Below are 18,965 nucleotides of genomic sequence, written 5' to 3'. Positions count from 1 at the left end.
TAATTCAGTTATTGACTAGCATAAAGGATTGCCCAATGATAGTCATGTGAGACTCTTATGTAATGCATCTCTGCCATCAAAGAGAGCATGTGTTAAGCATGTGTTAAACTCGTTGTCTGAAGAGGGACCACTTGAAATGTGTAACTTTTTTCTATTGTCAAAGTAAAACTCTTTGCATGTGAAGTCATCTTTAGAAGTGATGAGATCCTAAAGTTTCCTGCTTCTGTGATGCAACTGTGTAAACTTAGTGAGCTTTTTAGAACTTCAGGGCAGCGGAAGACAAGCTATTGTAAATCAGGATATGACATGACACAACTATGTCCTTCAAGACTACTTGATCAGATTTGTCTGGACCAACTGGAGCATGTATGCTGAGAACTACGTTGAGCATTTCTTGTGTATGTGACTATTCTTTTAACTTGCCCTTCAGTCTGCAAATGGGTCATTGTAGGGTAGGATTTACAGCATGGTAGATTGAGTTATGTAGTATCCTCTTTGGGTTGAGAAGACTAGAGACAATGTCTCAAATGGTCTCTTGAAAGATTTATTAAACCTGTAACTGATATGAAGATACAGGTATTGCTTCTAAATTGGAACACTAAATATTTACTACTGGTACAACTCGGACTATGAGCTTTAACTTTTCAAGCACACTGTTTTAAGTTTTATACCTGAAATAAAGGAAAATCAGAATTCCACTGTCATGGGTTACTTAAAAAATTAAGTAGCCTTGTGTTCTAAATTTTGTGCAGAAAACAACCTTCCAAAAGCTGAATTGCTTATGGCTGTGGCTGGGTTAAACAATCTTTGGATTTATGTATGCTGTTAACAAATATGAATAGAGTAAAGAAGTTGGACTAGATTAGCACAGCCAAAGTTGTGGCAAAAAAGCAGCGGTCTCCTACTTTGGTTGAATGCCAATATTGTGGCTCTATATAATATCTGGGCAAGTTGTAATACGTTATAAATGGCCCATTACCTATGACTGTGGCTTCCTAGCATTGCTAATTTCAAATCGTGCTGGGTTTTGCAATTTGCATATTTAAAAAAATTCAGTTATGCTTGGGGACAATAATACTCTCTAACATTCCTATTTACTGGTCCAATTAGTCCAGCTGAAAAATGCTGACCGGCTCTGCTGCTGCTTTCCCTAAAAAGAAAAGGAGTACTTGTGGCACCTTAGAGACTAACCAATTTATTTGAGCATGCATCCGATGAAGTGAGCTGTAGCTCACGAAAGCTTATGCTCAAATAAATTGGTTAGTCTCTAAGGTGCCACAAGTACTCCTTTTCTTTTTGCGAATACAGACTAACACGGCCGCTACTCTGAAACCTGCTTTATCTGTGTATACTAACGGTTTCAATAGGACTATTGTAAGTAAATCCACGCTGAACTGAAGCAGCAAAGCTTCTGTACGTAATTTTAACTCACTTTTTTTAATGTGAAGTTCCAGGGTTAAGAATAGACTAGATTCTAGCGGAGCACGGTGTTGGCTTGTCTTGTGACTTTCATGGGTGGGATGGATGTGTAAATGGAGCTTTTTTTTTTCTTTAAAATAAAGAGTACATGACCACCGTACCTTCTAATTGAAACTAGATTCATTTGTGTTTCCCTTCTTCTCCCTTCCTTGTTACAGGATTTTAAAAAAGTGGTGTGGTTCCTTTTAGACATGGTGTGGTTTTAAGGTAGTTTCCAGGCTAGGTGCAGAGGTAACTAGTTTGTACTATCTTTAAATTAGGCTGTTTTTGTTTCTAAAAACGCAATTCATGTAAGAAAAAAAAATGTTTTAACGAAGTTTGGAAAGATTAGATTGGAATTGCCTCAAATTCAATTAAACCACACTGCATGGACGTGCTTGGAATATAAATACAATTACTGTAAATTTGTACAAACTGATTTGTTGCATTATCTTGCTAATCTAACATACGGTACTTTTTGTGTCCATATTGCAGACGGCAACTCCAAACTAACATGGCAGTCAGACTGTGTGATGTGGCTTCTCTGCTTAGAAGTGGTTCGTGGGCAGCAGAGCCTTGGACTGGGGTCTGTGGGATTTTTCTTAAATTCTGTAGGCTACTTTTTAACATGTTAAAATAGTGCTGAGGCCATACCAAACACTTAAATCTCTACTGTATATGCTTTCATGTTTCTATATAGTTTGTAGGCTGTATCTCTATTTTGTCAGGGCCCAGAACAGTGTATTATGATAACTCTTCTTTTTAACATGGTGATCTGTAGAAATTTAAACCGCACTGAATTTCTTTCTAATTACAAATAGCTTTTCATACCGATTTAAAATATCCAGTGAATAACTGAAGAGTAGAATTGTAATAAAACTGTTTTGGTATGGTCTGAATACTAAATTACAGTAATCTTTAAAACCTGTACACTGTGTATTTTTTTGGTTACTAATTTTTTTAAAGTTATTTACAATTCCTACTCTAAAAGTTGTTTTAAAATTGTAAATTACCTTTAAAACTATTTTCTCTGGCTGAAAAAATACTTAGTAACTGCTCAAAGACTTGCTTGATATTCTGTGAACACTTGTTGAACCTATCAATGGAAGATGCGTTATTTGTAAAATATAACATATTAGTATCACTTGATTCAGAGCAGATGGTCCTATAGCTGAGAAATGCTGTAATTTCAGTGTATCCAGGCTACTGCAGCTGTTCACTTGAATGTTGGCTTAGGATCTCATTCTTGCCTCCTGAACATAAAAATAAAAAGTGCAATTAAGTGAGGATTGTTTGTTTGTCCTTGCTAATTTCGATCAGTGAACACTTCAAAATTTAAACGCAAACTCAGTGAGCTTCAGTCAGAATGCGGCATTTGTGGCTTACCCCGCTCCGCCAGATATACTAACATTTGAATAGTAATGTTGTTTTAATTGGCCTCAGCTACGTGCTTGTCTTTTGACGCAGGCTTGTTTTTAATACAGTGCCAGGACCAGGTTAACCCACAGGAGTTTGTCAGGAGGGAAGAAAAAGTTGCTGCTTTAGTGCGAGCTCAGTTCTGCAAAACTGGATCCATTTTTTTTTAAAATGGAAAGAAATGTTTTTAATATACATAACTTCTGCTTGCTCTTTTGCACCAAATGCAACCTCCTGGGCAACACGCTATTTCTACACATCTTGTAAATATCCTCAGGAGTTGTCCTACTTGTAGCCTATTTAAAAAAAAAAAAAAAAAAAAAAAAGAACCAAACCCTACAACTGTTTCATGGGGCTTTCAATCTCCTACTTTGAAGACTCTCTTGCTCGCTTAAAATCAAATTTACAGGCTTTGAAAACAATTGACTTCATAAGAGAATATGGCTACTTAAGCTCCAGATTTATTAGATAAGGTTTTTGTATGAGACCTATCCTCTTTGAAACCAGCATAAAGTTAGATTTGAGCACTAATTACTTTTCTGAAAGTGTTCTGTAATTTATACTTAGGGTTGACTTTTTTTTAATGTTGGAACCTATATTTTATTAGATAATAAGCCTGACCAACTTTTACATTGTATTTAGAATTGGAAACTGTCCTGGATAGCTAGTTCTGTAAATGGATAGAATAGTTAAGTCTTGGATACAGTGGCTGCCATTAAAAAGTTGTCTTGCCAATAGTTACCGTGCAGTGGATATCTGATCTCCCACTTAATTGGAATAGATCTCTGGTATCATCTAGGCAAGCGTTGACTCTTTAATGACCTCTTCTGCATCTGTGAGTTGCCCATACAGTTATTTGGGGTGAAATAAAAGTCTGTATCATCACTAATTTATGAGTAAAATAAGTACAGTAAGTACTAAGCCACGTATTTTATTTTTTTCTGGAGGGGGGGAGCTGAGAGGTAGGGAGAAGGGGGACTGTAGGTATCCGCCTATTGGAATGCTGAGTGCTATTTAAAAGCTATTACTGACCAACAGAGGTGCGGAAGAAAATGCCCTTAGATCATCAAGGAAGAAGAGTTCCCGTTGCCATCCCAACATTTCCATTGTCTCTCTAAAACACCTTTAAATCAGGGATTATTAATTGTGTTTTCTTCCAATGTTCATCGGAAGTAGTCTTAGAATATTGTTAAACTTGTTTTTAGTACTGGAAAAGTAACCAAAAGAGTACATGCTGTTTTTTTAAAAGTGCATCCCGTACTATTTTGGTGCTCAGTTGTAAACTGTTAACAATGTTATCAATGTTAGTGTTTAGTAACTAGTTAAAATGTGTTGATGATATAATAATTCCTGTACTTGAAAGGCGTATTGCTTCTATGTGTAGTAAAATTAAGTTTTTCTGTGGTTTAATTTGCTGCTTTCTAGAAGTGCCCTTAGTAAATATCTTAGGAACAACCTTATTTGCTTTTACATTTCTAAACATCTTACTGCATAACTATATTAAAGATTCCTTTTTGTAGAGGCATTATTGGAAGCCTGGAAATAACCTCTTGTGCATAATGACATGTCTTTAAATTCTTGGCTGGAATCTCTAATAGATCATGCAATATGAATTCTGACAGTTCTTATTTTCTCTCTTTTTAGCAGGTAATTGCTGCCATGGAAACACAACTGTCTAATGGACCAACTTGCAATAACACAGCCAATGGTCCAACCACCATAAACAACAACTGCTCATCGCCAGTTGACACTGGGAACACAGAGGACAGCAAGACCAATTTAATAGTCAACTACCTTCCTCAAAACATGACACAAGAAGAGCTGAAGAGTCTGTTTGGAAGCATTGGGGAGATAGAGTCCTGCAAGCTTGTAAGAGACAAAATAACAGGTACGTTGGAACTGTAATTTTTGCATATGCACATACATGCAATATGCTCTTTAAACCAGCATTTTGCATAATATTCAGCTGTTGTGCATTATGGGATTCAGATGGAAGAAGCAGATACGTATATTGCTAGGTTGAAGATATTAGCTGTGCTGTATTCTCACTTATGAAGAATTTTAAATGCTTTCTATTTGCATTTCATCCAAGTTGGTAGATGAGCAATATAAATGCTAACGGGGCCTTTGAATGCTTTCTGAGATAGACATTAAAGGCTTTTGGAAAGGATATTGAGATGTGAAAAGAATAAATAACTGCACATCATTGACTTGTGGGGTATTTTTGATTAACTCAGTTGGAATTTTGGTTTGCACTAAGCCCGGCAGGTGGAACAGCACAACTTAGCTCTCCCTTTCCCCCCTTCCCAATGAGATAAATTAAATCTGAAGCTGCTTATTTTTCAGTGGGGAAAAGAGTGGGTGGGATCCTTGTTCAGCCATACTCGCTACAGTCTCTTGGGTGGAAAATAAAACTTGGAAGCCGCATTAGAAATATTGCCTTGATGATACATGCTATCTGTCTGTTCTGGCTGAGAGACGTTGCAAATAGTGTGAACTGAAGACTGAGAGGAGCATTTTTCATTCAACTTTTTGTTTAGCATAGGTTGAACAGTTCTGTTGCACAGGTCACCCATATCCAGGATGAAGACATTTAAAAGCCGTACACCTGGTTATTAACTTTCCAAGTATTTTTAAGCCAGTGGTTTTCAAACCTTGTGTATTGGTGACCCCTTTCACACAGCAAGCCTGAGTGTGCCCCCCCCCGTGTAAATTAAAAATGGGGGCGGGGTATGTTAATTTAATGTAATGGGGACTCAGGGCTGTCAGCTCCCTGGAGCTGAGCTCATGACCCTCATATAATTATCTTGTGACCCCTTGAGGGGTCATGGCCCACCAGTTTGAGAACCCCTGTTTTAAGCGGACTGTTGGGTGGATATGTGTGCCTATATTTAAGTAACAAAACAAAGCTGTATTGCAAAGTTTGTTTGCTCTCATCCCATTCTCTTTGGCAGCTGTCAAAATGTATGCAAAATTAGAAGTATTTAAACTGCATTGAACCAGTCAATGGCTGTAGGAAAGCTTTAGCTAGAGTTGACATTTTTAGATGAAGTTCCTTATGTGTATAAAACTAACTTTCTGGTTCTCAAGGAATTGCCTGTTTGCATAAAGATTTTTGAGTATTCCACATCCAGCTTTTTAAAGTGATTGCCAGCTAAATCATTTTTGTCCCAGTTACGTATTTCTAGTACACTTACAGATGGGGCTCTTGAGATGTCTTGGATGTTTTGTGTTTTTTAAAGAGAACTCTCCGTAAGATCCCAACCTCCATTTGCTGACATTGATTTGAGAGGGGAGGCTTCTCTAATGTAACCAGTGAAGCTGGCAGACATTTTTCAAATCAAGACTCTTCTTTTTGGACCATATTCAAATTTTTGGCAGACTTTCTCAGTTTTTTTTTTTTTAAACCAGCTCTAATAATTAAGAGCTCACCGAGCAGCATTGTGGAGTAGAAAGGCAGAGGTCCCAGTTTAGAGAGCCCAGTTTTATTCTGAAAGTTAGCTTTAGGGACACGAGTACCTAGCTGTGACTGAAGTAGGATGAAGTAGTAGTGGGGATGTCAGGCTGAGGCCTAGAGGATAAACATATGGGAAAGGAATCCACACACCTTTGCTGAGAGTTGGCCAGGCGCCATTTGCACTGAGTGCATGCTCTCCTTCCTGACTATGCTGTTCCAATGGCATGGATCTCTGCAGGCATTTTACCCAACAGCGGCCGTGCTACAGCTGCTGCTGGAGTGGGGAACTGGTGGTTCCTGGCAGCCAGCCAGGAGCTGTTGAGGGAAAAGTGGATTCTCCCAGCATCACACTGTACCTGTGCGCCTGCCTATAGCACCATCCCTACTGCAGCTGGGCTTGCCTTCCTCCAGCCTAGTTCTGACTGACTATAACAGACCCCATGTGAGCTGTATGACTAATCTGCATAAGGAACCCAATTCCATGACGTTAATTTATTCTAGTGCTGTGAAATACCATCCTGCAATTCCCTTCCTTCCTCCCCACATACATGCCGCTAAGACTACAGTTCGAAATACTAATCAAATTTTTTTAAAAAGTCTCCTCAAAAAGAGGACTGTTCTTTCTCCGCTTTGTGCTCCAGGCAGCTTTGCTCCATTTCCCTAGTGTTGGATCCTGCAGAGTTTCCCAGGTGGTCTGACTTCCCCTCCCTCCTTCATGTGTTCCAGGGAAAGGGGAGCTTCAGCTGCTCATCACTTTTGGGCGGCTGTTGCTGCTGCTTTTCTCGAGTCGGCCTGGTTGGCCAGCCTGTTCTAGCTCCCTTACTCCTCCCTGGCTGCAAGCTGGAGTCTAACATTCAGGTCCTTGACCTCCTGTTGCCTAGCTCCATGGAGAAGTTAAAGAAATGTGCACTGGAAGTCAATTAACTTCTCTTTTACTGGGAATCCCTGAGGATAGAAACTGGCCATCAACAAGTTGAGGCTTTAAATTAGGTGAAGGTTTATAATCAGAGGAATGAAGTTCTGGAACAGCCTTCCAAGGGGAGCAGTGCAGGCAAAAAACTTTAAGTGTCAATAAGTTTATGGAGGAGCTAGTATAATGAGACCGACTACTTGCCATTGTGGCCAATCTGTGACTGCTAGCAGTAAATATCTCCAAGGGCGGGTCATGAGACATTAAATGGGGAGGGCTCTGAGTTACTACAGAGAATTCTTTCCCAGTGTCTGGCTGGTTGGCCTAACGTACTCAGGATCTAACTGATACCAGTATTTGGGGTCAGGAAAGAATATGTCCCGGATCAGATTGGCAGATACCCTGTGTGTGGGGGAAGGGGGGCGGGGGGTAGAGGTTTGCCTTCCTCAGCAGCATGGACATGGATCACTTGCAGGTTTAAACTAGTCAGTGGTGGCTTCTCTGTAACTTGAAGTCTAAGTCATGATTTGAGGACTTCAGTAACTCACCCAGAGGTTATGGGTCTGTCACAGGAGTGGGTGGGTGAAGTTCTGAGCCTGCAATGTGCAGGAGGTCAGACTACATTATCATGATGGTACCTTCTGACCGTAAAGTCTTGAGTCCGTGACAAGATGTGGCAGCAGTAAGGTCTGGGCAAGAAAATAGTAAATGTCATTTTGCTGCAGCGGGATGCTGACAAACTCCATGTCAGAAATACTGAGTTTTGTGATATATTGGAAAAATGCCAAATTTCTACAGCTACAGAATGGCTGAGTCCATGCAGCACTGAAACATGAATGGGGCTATTAACATCTTAGTTACTTCAGGCTCTGTGCAGAGAAAACAGGCATGGATTGCTGCATGCTCATTTGAGTTCAGTGCTGTCTCCACCGAAGTTCCCTCTAAGCTGCGTGGCTGTGCAGCTGCCTATTAAGACCTGCTTAGGGCTGCGGCGGGGAGAGATGCCTCTCCCCCAGCATGGACTTGCCATGACTAGGGGAGAGGCACCTCTTCCCTGGCCCCAAGCTGCTCGGGGGAGTCTTCTCTCCGTATCGCAGCCCCCTCCCGCACTCCGAACCCCTTGGCCCTACCCCCACCACATGAATTTCGTTATGTGCACCAATATGAAGGTTGTGTCACACATGGACATAAAAAATTAGAGGGAACACTGATCTCCACTGGTATATGGACTAGAAACAATGTTTTAAATTTCGCAGCCATAGAATTGCATAAATCCCCAATTTATAAGCTACTATTCCTGCATAGGCACGGGAACTTCACTCCCGTGTAAACTAGGCAGGCTGGGCTGGGTGGTGGGATGGACCTCTTATTCAAATAAGTAGGCAAAGTCCCCAGTTAGGAATCCTGACTGTCCCTCACTGCTGCGCTAATGATTCTTGCTTGGGATGTCCTGAGAGAATTGACAGCAGCCATATACCAGATGTACCCAAGTAGTGAAAGGGAGGGGCTGTGTAGAGTGGGGAATTCAATCTCTTTTTTAAGAAGAGAATGAATGCTCCAAGGGGAGATAATCTTGATGAATCTTGTTTACAGTACACAATCTTGGTCTTGGTAGGTTTACTGGTGAAAACCACACTTTTTGCACATAAGCCATTTGGACCTAAAATAAAAACAAAATGTATTTTCACTCAAACGGCCTTCCATTTGGGGTACAGTATTTATTGCAGTCCTGTTGTACTCTTCTTCTTGGCTAGTAACTACCTCTACCCGTTTCCCACCCACCCCCACTTTTTTCAGCTATGCAATATGCTAGCTTCATATGTATTCTGTGAGCTTTCCATGTATTCCCACCATAGATAGTTAAAATATTAAACAAGGTATTTGTTACAAGAAATACATTGATTAGGGTGAAAGGGTTTTAATGTTATGGTGGGCTCACTTCTTGCTAAACTCTGCCAAAGTTAAACACTAAATTCATTGGGGTCATACGGCTGGAATTTCAGGGGAAAATTTGAGACTTTAGTGCCTTAAAAGTAGGCAGGTCCTCGAGGCACAAAGGCTTAAACTTTACTCCAAGCTATGACTGAATGAGATTAGGCCCTGTGTATGTCCCAAACCAACTGGTCACCATCAAATTGTGTTGTGTGGGTCACAGAGCCCAGATGAGTCCACAGTTTGGAAACCCTTAGAATACCAATGGAAGGCACAAAGGGGTGAGGCTAGACTTAGGGCTTGTCTACACGAGGAAGGATTTTGGGGGAGCAAGAGAAAAGGAGTGCAAGTAGGGGGGGAATATAAGCTTAAAATCTGCATAAGCAGTATCTTTTGGGATGTTTTTTTCCTTGCCCCTTCCTGCTAAATCTTGCATCCACATATATTCACCATAATGTCTCCATGTAGACTTCATTGTTGTTACTCTGCTTTAGCAGGTGCTATTTAACTGGCACTTTAGTAAAACAAAAGGCCACAGAGCTACAGGAACTAGCATTTTACATCTTTCTAGTGCTGAAAGAGCACTTGTCTGTTGGACACTTAATGATCTATTTCTGCTCTGTGCATCTTGTTAAAACTGTGGTGCTATAATAGTTTCTTTAAAAAAGAAATTTCAAATTCTTAAGTGGAGATCTTGTGTGCAAAGTACCGGGCAGTAGCAAATGTCCGTATTGGCATGTTAGGTATCTGTTTTTAGTGATTGTCCATGTGTGTCCCACTTTGTGGGAATGAGATAGGAATCTCTTTGAATAGCACTATCCATTGGAGCAGTGCCAGTGCCCTACATACCCTCTGATGTTCTGTAGCTAAGGGCGCAGAGCGGCTGCAACTGTATTTCAGTTCCTTTTTACCGCTAACTGCAGTATACAGTGGTTGCCTTGCTTATTTGTTGTATTTGGGGTTCTAGTTACATTGTCCAGTTAGATTTTTGCATTTTAAGTCCTTTGGCCCCCCCAAAAAGTAGGAAGAACCCTTAAAGTCTGGGAAGTGTCCTGCCTCTTGACCCCTCTTACGTGGAATTGTTGGAGTCTCCGGGATACAAATCCTATCCATTCTTCAAGGCAGCTATTCCCATCAATGACGCGCTCAAAATGCCGCCTCTTAGCCTTGGTAAGCACATATACCACACACGTGCTCTATAATAAAGGCCCCCAAAAAGTGCCTGAAGCTCTCTCTTAGAGAATGGTGAGGGCATCTTTGGTTCCTGGATGGGAGAAAACTGCCAACTGAAGCAGACCATTTCAGAGAGTGCTCTGGTGAGCTGGTGATTCACCATGTGCTGCTGGACTCCTTCAGTGTTGAGTTCAGAGTCAGTGGAGGGATATCCTCCCCTCTTCAGCCCACTCCTGTGGGGAAAGAGGAAGGAAAGAGGGATCCCTGATCTCAAGGTGACTAGCAACATAAATGGCTCACTGGTACAGCGGAGATCAAAGCTAGGAGGCAGTTTTAGGCCCAAAACAGATCCCACTGACTTCTCTGCCCTGAAAGGTTTCCAGACAACCTCAATGCTGTTCAAAGAAGCTTTTTTCCTCACCATGCTGCTATGCTGTCCTCAAGCCACTCAGCTCTGTAAAACCCTGTACTGGCCCACTCAGTGCAGAAATGCCTCCCATGGTGCCATGAATGTCACAGCTCTCTGCCCTGGCATTCAGCAATGAAAGATGCAGGTACATAGACTTCCAGCACTGACATCAGAGCCCCACTCACCAACCGCTGTGGTACCAATCGTGCTTCCGGTTGTGGAAGAAACAACTTCAGAATTGACGCTCTCAGTACCCATGAGGTTCATAGTACAGGGGATTGAAGGGTGGTAAACCAGTCAGTTGCTGTTAATCTGTTAGCTCCAGAACCATCCACATCGTATACCTCACTATTGATCCAAGATATTCCGGGACTGCCTAGAACTCCTGAAAGAAGAACTTCACCTATGGAAGAGCTACTTTCTCCTCCTCCTTCAAGACTGAGGAGATTTTTCCAATGTATTTGCCACATTCGCTATCCTACAAACTGAGCTACTTGCCTTAGTTAGTCCAGGGCACACCCCTATAAGAATATCAGGCCACTTGACAGTAACACCCTCTGGGGTACTCCCCATGGCCTGCAGCACTTTATCCATATCCAGTACAGTCTTGGTTGTTTTGGGCCCCACGTGGAGTACATGCCAACAGAAGGGCTGCATCTTATGGTCTGCCTCAAGACCTAGGTCTCCTTCCCTTCATAGATCTCAGGAAGGTCAATTAGTTCATCATTCACACCTCCAAAACTAAGATGTTGACCAGGATAATGTGCAAGAAGCTGAGAACCAACCTATTTCTATGGTGACTTCATCTTTGCCAGATGAAGCAACTACCCAGCTGTTCCAACCCAGCCTGATTACTGCATCTTTGAGAAACTCTTATGGCAGGTGGCGGATACCCTAGAAATTCTCCTACACACTCTGCTGGAAATGGCACAAACTCCTGGACAGGTAAAACTGCTCTGACTCTGGTGGATTGTTGATACCAATAAATGAAGGTTTGTTAGGTCCCCAGCTGGTTCTTGGCAAACCCCAGCCTCAGTGGCACTCACATCAGACAGATAATCGCTCTTCCAAGAGGTTTTAGTGTTTTTACAGTCATCCACTGTGTGTGTGTATCGGGGTGACTGTGGTGCACAAGAGGCCTGAGCAACAGGGACTGCCCAAGCCAGCACCATGGGACAAAGGCCTGAAAAAGCTTGACTTCTCTAGATGAAAGTCCCATTCCATAGCCAGTTTACAAATGTGCATATTGAATTATCAAAGTAGAACTGCCAGGCTAAATATGACTTCCTGAACGGGGATTTAGTGTCAGTTCGTTGATAGTCTGCCATAGGAGCATAGGGAGAAGCTCAGCGGTAGAGAGGCAAATAGTGGCATGTGTGTCCTTAGACGTTGCCCTCAATATTTTGGGCATGGCAGGGATTTGCATTCCCTCCTTTCCACCACACACCCAGTTTGGGAACCATCTTATGAGAAGGCTTGTACCCTTTTAATGTCTGAAAAGCGGGTCCTGGAGATACTGGATAAAGGGTACTCCATCCAGTTCAAGCCTCTTCTTGATGCGGAGCAGGTTGTGGACTCCTCAAGAGCTCTGAGATAGGAAAAGTTCTGTAGCTCAGAGCTGGGGATTCTACTCATTTCCTAATCCCAAAGAAGAAAGCAGATTGGCATCGCATTCTGAATCTTCAACTCAACAAATATAGCTGTTTTAAGTATGGTGACTCTAGCATCTGTAATTCCTACCTTGGAGCCTCAGGATTGGTTCCTGGTTCTCCTACTTACAAGATGCCCATTTGCATGTCACAGTTCAACTGGCCCACAGGAAATATGCCATTTTCCTGGTGGCAAAGTCTCATCAGTCCAAAGTGGTTCCCTTGAGACTCTCCGTGGCTCTGGGGATAGTCAAGTGGCTGCGGCGATTGATCAAAGGAGACAAGCAATCCATATTTTCCCACAGCTCAATGTTTGCCACTCTGGAGGTCAGAATTAACAAAGAGAAATCCACTCTTGCCCTACTTCAAGCATAGAATTAATGGGGGGAGGGGGAAGAGTATTGGCCTATACAATAGTAAAGGCGTACCTACCGCTGTACGGGTACCTCTCCATTCTGAGTGTCTCAGACCTGGCCAAAGACATCAGTAAGGAGATGTGTCAGCTCATGGGACACATGACCTCCAGCAGTATAAAAATTGTGGCCTCTTTAAGCGTATAAAGGTGCAATTGGTGGAAAAACGTAACTTTTCCATAGCAATTTATGCATGAGAATCATGGGAAGTTAATGCTGCTGACAGGAAGACAATTGAAACTTTTGCAATATGATGACTCTTGCATATCTCCTTTACAGGGGGAAAAAAGATGAATGTTAGGTGTTAGGATCTGCTTCTCCAATAATATTTCTGATGTCAGAAATCAACAGATGTAGATTTAATGTACTTCGGTCACATTTGGCATAGAGATGGAAATAACATTGAGAAAGTTACAGAAGGAATGGTGGAGGGTCACTGGGGCAGGGGACAACCAGCCAGGAAATAGATGGATGGTATGCAGCAGATCACTGGAAAGTCAGCTGTTGAGCGTTCCAAGTTAGTGATGGATTATGAAGGTTTCTGAAAATTTTGCTAAGATGGCTCTGATTATTCAGACATGAATAAATGGATTTACTTAGAAATTCTTGCTTAAAGCTATTGCTGAATGCTACTTGAATCAAGCATTCAGCTTGCTAGTCATCTTTCCTAAGCCTCATACTAATCAAGGGGAAGATAAACTCCATACTTTGAATGTGTCAGGACTCTTACCATTTGGACAGACTGAGACCATTCAGGAATTCTGCTAGACTATATTTCTGGCTTTTGCCAAACAGAATAAAATGTCACTCTGTAGCCCCATACACAGTGGGTTTCAGACTGCATTAGAACTGGCTATCTGATAGATTGCTTGGACCCACCTCTGCTGGAATAGACGCTGCATAGCTTAATCAGCCTCTGCAGCTTTGCTAAGGGACACTTCACTTTTGGAGATTTGCAGAGCAGCTATCTGGAGTTTCACACCTTCACCCAGTGCTCCTCCTTCGTAGAAGTCTCCAGATTAAATGCCAGCTCTGACAGAATTGGCTTACAGCACTTTTCAATAGACTCCAACCACAGACCTCCAGGGCTTGGGATCACTGTATGCAAGTCACCAGAAATGGTGTACATATGGAAAACACAAAAGATCCGCAGTTACTGTAGGGTAATCATTTTTCCCCATTATGTACATGGAGCGTTTTTAACCTTAATAGTACTAGTGCTCCACTACTACATAACCTAGATAGGTTTAAATTCAACATTTTATTTTAAAATAAAGTTTATTCTTTGTAATCACATTAAGTGATATGGAGCCAACAATTGAACTCAGCATTAAATCTAGGGGTTTATCTCCAATACATTGTTTGGGGCTTGTACTTGTACAGTGGTGGAAGAAGGAAAAATTCTACACTGGCTGTCAATGCATTCTGTATCTAACCCTGGCATGAATGGCACAAAAATATTGAATTTTCAATATTTGATCTGTGGTCTCACATACGAGTTTGACTGTCTATTTTTGTAGATTTCTCTTCTGAACCTGATTTCCCACCCATAAAAGCACATCAAAATGTTGAGGCCCTTTATTAGGGCTCCTAGGTGCTATGATAATACAACTTTACAAAAATAAATAGCTTTCTAATGGAGTTTGTCTGAGTGGAATAAGCACATGACCAATATTTCAACTCAACATATAGAAAGTTTTGAGACGCCCTGTCCTTAGGAGTCCCTATGTTTTTGTGCATTTTATTAAATACTATTGGCCTCACTGGATCTCGTATTTAACACATTTCAAAATACTGGAGCAGATTCAGCAAACTGGTTCAGCCAGCTACGGCTGTTGCACTGTAGGGGAGATTGTCCTTTCTACAGAGCAGCACAAATTTATTCTCCCCCCATCTGGATAATTGCTTGTTCTTGGTTTTTTGTTTCTCATTTGATGCTTCTTGAGATGTCAAAGCAGAGATAATGTACTACTACTGATTGTGATTTTTCTTGTAACAATTGCAGCAATTAAACTGGGAAAAAATAAACATTGCAAATCTGTGGTAAGGGGAATAAAATGGAAACCACTGTAGTTGTAAACATGTAATATATAAAATACAGCATGCTTATTGGGGGGAATGGTTAGAAACCAGTATGCCAAGCTCGTTGGCGCCACCCCTGTGTTTGTTTGTTTCACGAGTCAGCTTGGCAAGAAAAATCCCCTCTTGCGTATCCTCTCTGCAACTATAGCACGTGCTTGTCTAAGAACAAAAAGGATCGTGGTTGTTAGATGTGTGCAGACTTGAATCTCTGTTTGCATCTGAGATGCCATAGTTATTTTGCTATATTCTAGGAGGAAATAATTGCATCCTCTGAAATGCCCCATTGCAGTTCTTCTGGAAGACACTTTCTGCATCTAATTAGCTGTATATTTTCCTTTTGTGGGGGGGGGGGGGAGAAGAGAACTTCACATTTGTAATTCCAACTGCATGACCTGTCTGGGGATCCAGTCCCACACCTGGAGAAACACTGACATGAGATTACTGTGCAGGAGAATCTGTGTGACTTCATTTTTTTTTTCCTTTTGGACTCCAATGCTGCTCATCACACACATTCCCAAGATAATCCCATTAGCTTTATTTGTAAGAAACCCAAAGATGACTTTCTCCAAAGTACTCTCAAACTGAATTCCATCAACCCCCTGAAACACAAGGGAGGCGTAGTGCTTCCATCATTTCCTCACAAAATAGCCGTGTGCAAACCTCTAAATCACTGCCTGCTTCAACAAACAAGATGTATATTGGCACCTGGTCAAGAAGCAAGTCAGTCTTCCCTTACTCTTGGTAGAACATCTTCAGCATCTGTGAGCCAGCTACCTGGAATGAGTGTAGAATGTATTGGTTCATAGCCTGAAATGTCAGCCGCCGTCAGACAGGGTCATTGTGCCCTCAGTGTATTCAGATATCTAGCCTGAAAATGGTGGTGCACAGTAGTACAAGAGCTTAGTTGAAGTCAGCACACATTCCCAAATGATACCAGCAGTATAGGGAGCCGTACGAGTACCTTTACACTATTAGCTACAGAGAACTTATGTTTCTTCTAGTTCTTCTAAACTTGAAGAATGACAACGAATAAACATAATTCAGGCAATTCTTGTTGCTCAAAAGTGACTGGGTGGGCTTGTTTTGCTGACTTAATGCATTTGGGACAACCTCATTCTCTGCTCGTGTACCAAACCTCAGTCAGCGATCCCTTCTGCGTTCTGACCTAGAAACACAAGCCCATAACTAGTGGTTTTGAGAAGCCAGTGTTTTTAGAAGTACTGTTTTTATCCAGTTAAAAAAAAACTTAACACTTGTTTGTCATTTTATTCCTGGTGTCATAAGAGGGGCATACACAAATGTTTTACTGCCTTAACAGGAAAGGTGAGACAAAACAGTTGTGGTCGGGTGCTAGTTTTGTTCCACCTTATATTGTCGGTCTTATGTAGAGCCCTGGGTTATTTGTAAGACTCTTGTCTCCCTCTTTCCAACCCATCCGCCATATGCACTCCTTGTGATTCTTCTGGATGCTGTCTCGTTTGCAGTCTCCAGATAGACACTTAATTTCCTCCCTCCTCCTAAATTGTTCAAACGTGTGCTCGCTCTTCCTTTCTGTGTCTATTGAGAGCTGCTATAGTTTCTTCTAAAAGGGAGAGTGAGACAACAGCCTTCTCTTGCAATTCTTCCTTCCCTCTCCTCTTTCATAGGGAAGAGGTGATCCCTACACAAAATGTCTTGAAGATTGTCCTGCCTAGCAACTTTTAGTCTTTTTTTTTTTTTTTTTCTTGAAGTCCAGGAGTCAAAATGTTTGACAGGCTGTGCAATTATCTGTTGTCCAGTTGTTGATGGTGCCTAGCTACTAGGGCTCCAGAAATGCATGTGGTAGGTTGTAACCATGTATGACTTGGGGCTGGAAAGAAAACTAGTTTGTTTGTTTGAATCAGAAATTGTTGTTTCTCTTCAAAAGCTCTAATTAGCTTCATAAAACTGCAAGAGCTCGGCCGAAACATCCATCCTCATGGAAGCATGAACTGCAGTCTCTTTGGCTCTATTTTTTTACTTCCCAGTAGAATATAGAGATCACCTCAAACCCTCCCACCCCAGCTTTAGTTTGGGTTTTCAGTACAGAGAGCTGAATTTCATGTTCTCTGAGGATGAGAGAGGTTCCCGTGTTGGGGCTACCAGGTATTACTAGAATACCGAATAGCAGCACTGGTAATCTTCAAGCCCTCCACTTAGGCTATAGCCAGATAGGCGCCCCTCACAGAGTCTCCGTATCCAAATAGCAGAATGGATCAAGGATCATGATAAAAGGACTGGCCTTTCTGAAGGATCTGTAGGCTTGCTTCAGTAAAAGTAAAGCAGCTTCCAAGATGTGTTCACAGGAAGCTCCTAAAGTCAATGACTGGAGGTTGCCGTTTCAACCTTTTCACGCAATCTTAGTGTCCTGAATCTTGGTTATACTATGAGCCAAAGAAGTGAGATTCCTCATGCTCTAAATTTGTTGGTTGGCTTTGGAAATCTATACCTATTTCCTAATCAGCATGACTGACCGGATTGTGCGGCCTTGAATTGGAGACCTATTGAGATGACAGTTCTGGGAATATTTTAGTTTCTCTTTTCCCATCTTACGATTCTGGGCATTTTTTTCCTCCGTTCTTATGGGGGAGTTATCTAGAAACGAGAGGTCTGGGTCAGTAGGAAATTATTCCTTTCATAGCTAACATTGGTTTTTATTTAATCAGTTCAGACATCTCTCCCATCCTCTTGATTCACTCAAGTGGTGGTGGAGTTTGGGCTTGGGAGAAGATTAAGAAAAGGTTTATTTAAAACAAAGGCAAGGAAGCATTAAAAAACAGAAAAGAGAACTGGGGTGCTAGTGGGCATAATATGCGGCAGCAAAGACTTGGCAAAAGTAGACCTGTGAATTGGAATAACTTATTGGTGGCTACCTACTGAGAACGTGTGGCAGAATCCCCCAGTGGCCTATGACTGTTCCATCAGTACAGATAGGTTCCATTCTTTTGTACAGAAACAAGTGCCTAAATTGGTACTGTACCTGGACGCAAAGTTGTTGTAAAGGGTGTCTTAAGACAGTTTAACGCTTTCTGCATGCCATAGTGGTTTTAATCAAGTTCCTACTCTTCTAGATGTTGGTATGATTTTTTATCCAAGGTTAAACTGCACAGCAGCATTTCAAACTATAAAAAGTTAATCACCACATCTCGTTATTCTCGTACTTCACACCTCCCGCTGAAAGAGTGATCTGATGTATTGGATTTAGTTTGTGGCAAGCTGGGGTGTAAATCTCCCCCACATTAGCCTGCCACACACTGAGTGTCCTTGTGGATCCTGCCACTGTGCACTAAGGAGCACACTTAGGAACGGTTAGCACACAGCAGCAGGGTCCACAGGGATGCTTAGTGCACATCAGGCTAATGAGGGGGAGATTTACACCCCAGCTTGGCACAAACTAAATGTTTGTGGATAAGTGCTTAGTCTTATGATGGCCAATATCCTGTATTACTATTTCTGGGCCTGCTGTGGGTAGAACACTTGAAGATGATAAAAGGTACATATTAGATTTCCAGAGCTCTCCATGAAACACGACAACCCAAAAGGAAACCACCTGTATAGAATCTTGTACTGTGATTGTGATTTCATAACTACTGTATTTCTTACACTGGAAATGGTTTCTTTAGTTTGTTTGGTTTTTTTTAAAGATACCAGATAAAATAAGGGAAGTTTCAGAGTATAATGTCCTGGAGAAAAGCAGGTTTGCATTTCTTCTAGCATTCCTCCATAGTACCAATGCAAAATACATTGACTCTTTGGGGAAATACTAACTCTTCCAGAGTTCAGGGTTTAAGCAAAAGAAATACATTTTAAGCGTATTGTCAAATGGCCTCAGTAACTTACGGGGACTGCATGGAAGAGGCTCCAGTCTAAAGATTGTCAACCTGCTTCTGGCAATACTGGCAGTTTCAAGGGATTCCAGCATTGTTCTCTCCCCTGTAAACCCCTCTTCTCCCACCCACTGCCGTACATGCCAAACGTCCCTGTCATTTGGACAAATTAGTCTCTTATCTGACACATTAGTCTGAGGAGTTCTCATTGCTAGTGTCTT

The 18,965-nt window shown here is 41.7% G+C and overlaps 1 protein-coding gene across 16 annotated transcripts in view; it reads left to right on the top strand.

Moving 5' to 3' along the window:
- ELAVL2 (ELAV like RNA binding protein 2) overlaps nucleotides 1-18,965 on the top strand; it is a 169,934-nt gene that overhangs the window by 100,630 nt on the left and 50,339 nt on the right. For 9 of the 16 annotated variants that reach the window (XM_074953471.1, XM_074953469.1, XM_074953466.1 and 6 more), the window contains exons 2-3: nucleotides 1,954-2,044; nucleotides 4,519-4,762. In XM_074953471.1, the coding sequence (XP_074809572.1) occupies nucleotides 1,954-2,044; nucleotides 4,519-4,762 (335 nt within the window). The remainder of the gene's footprint in view (nucleotides 1-1,953; nucleotides 2,045-4,518; nucleotides 4,763-18,965) is intronic. The other 7 variants (XM_074953468.1, XM_074953467.1, XM_074953477.1 and 4 more) reach the window with 3 other exon arrangements.

The sequence above is a fragment of the Natator depressus genome, chromosome 5 (genome assembly GCF_965152275.1).
Source record: "Natator depressus isolate rNatDep1 chromosome 5, rNatDep2.hap1, whole genome shotgun sequence".
NCBI classification, from domain to species: Eukaryota; Metazoa; Chordata; order Testudines; family Cheloniidae; genus Natator; species Natator depressus.
This window is presented reverse-complemented; position numbering and strand designations above follow the sequence as displayed.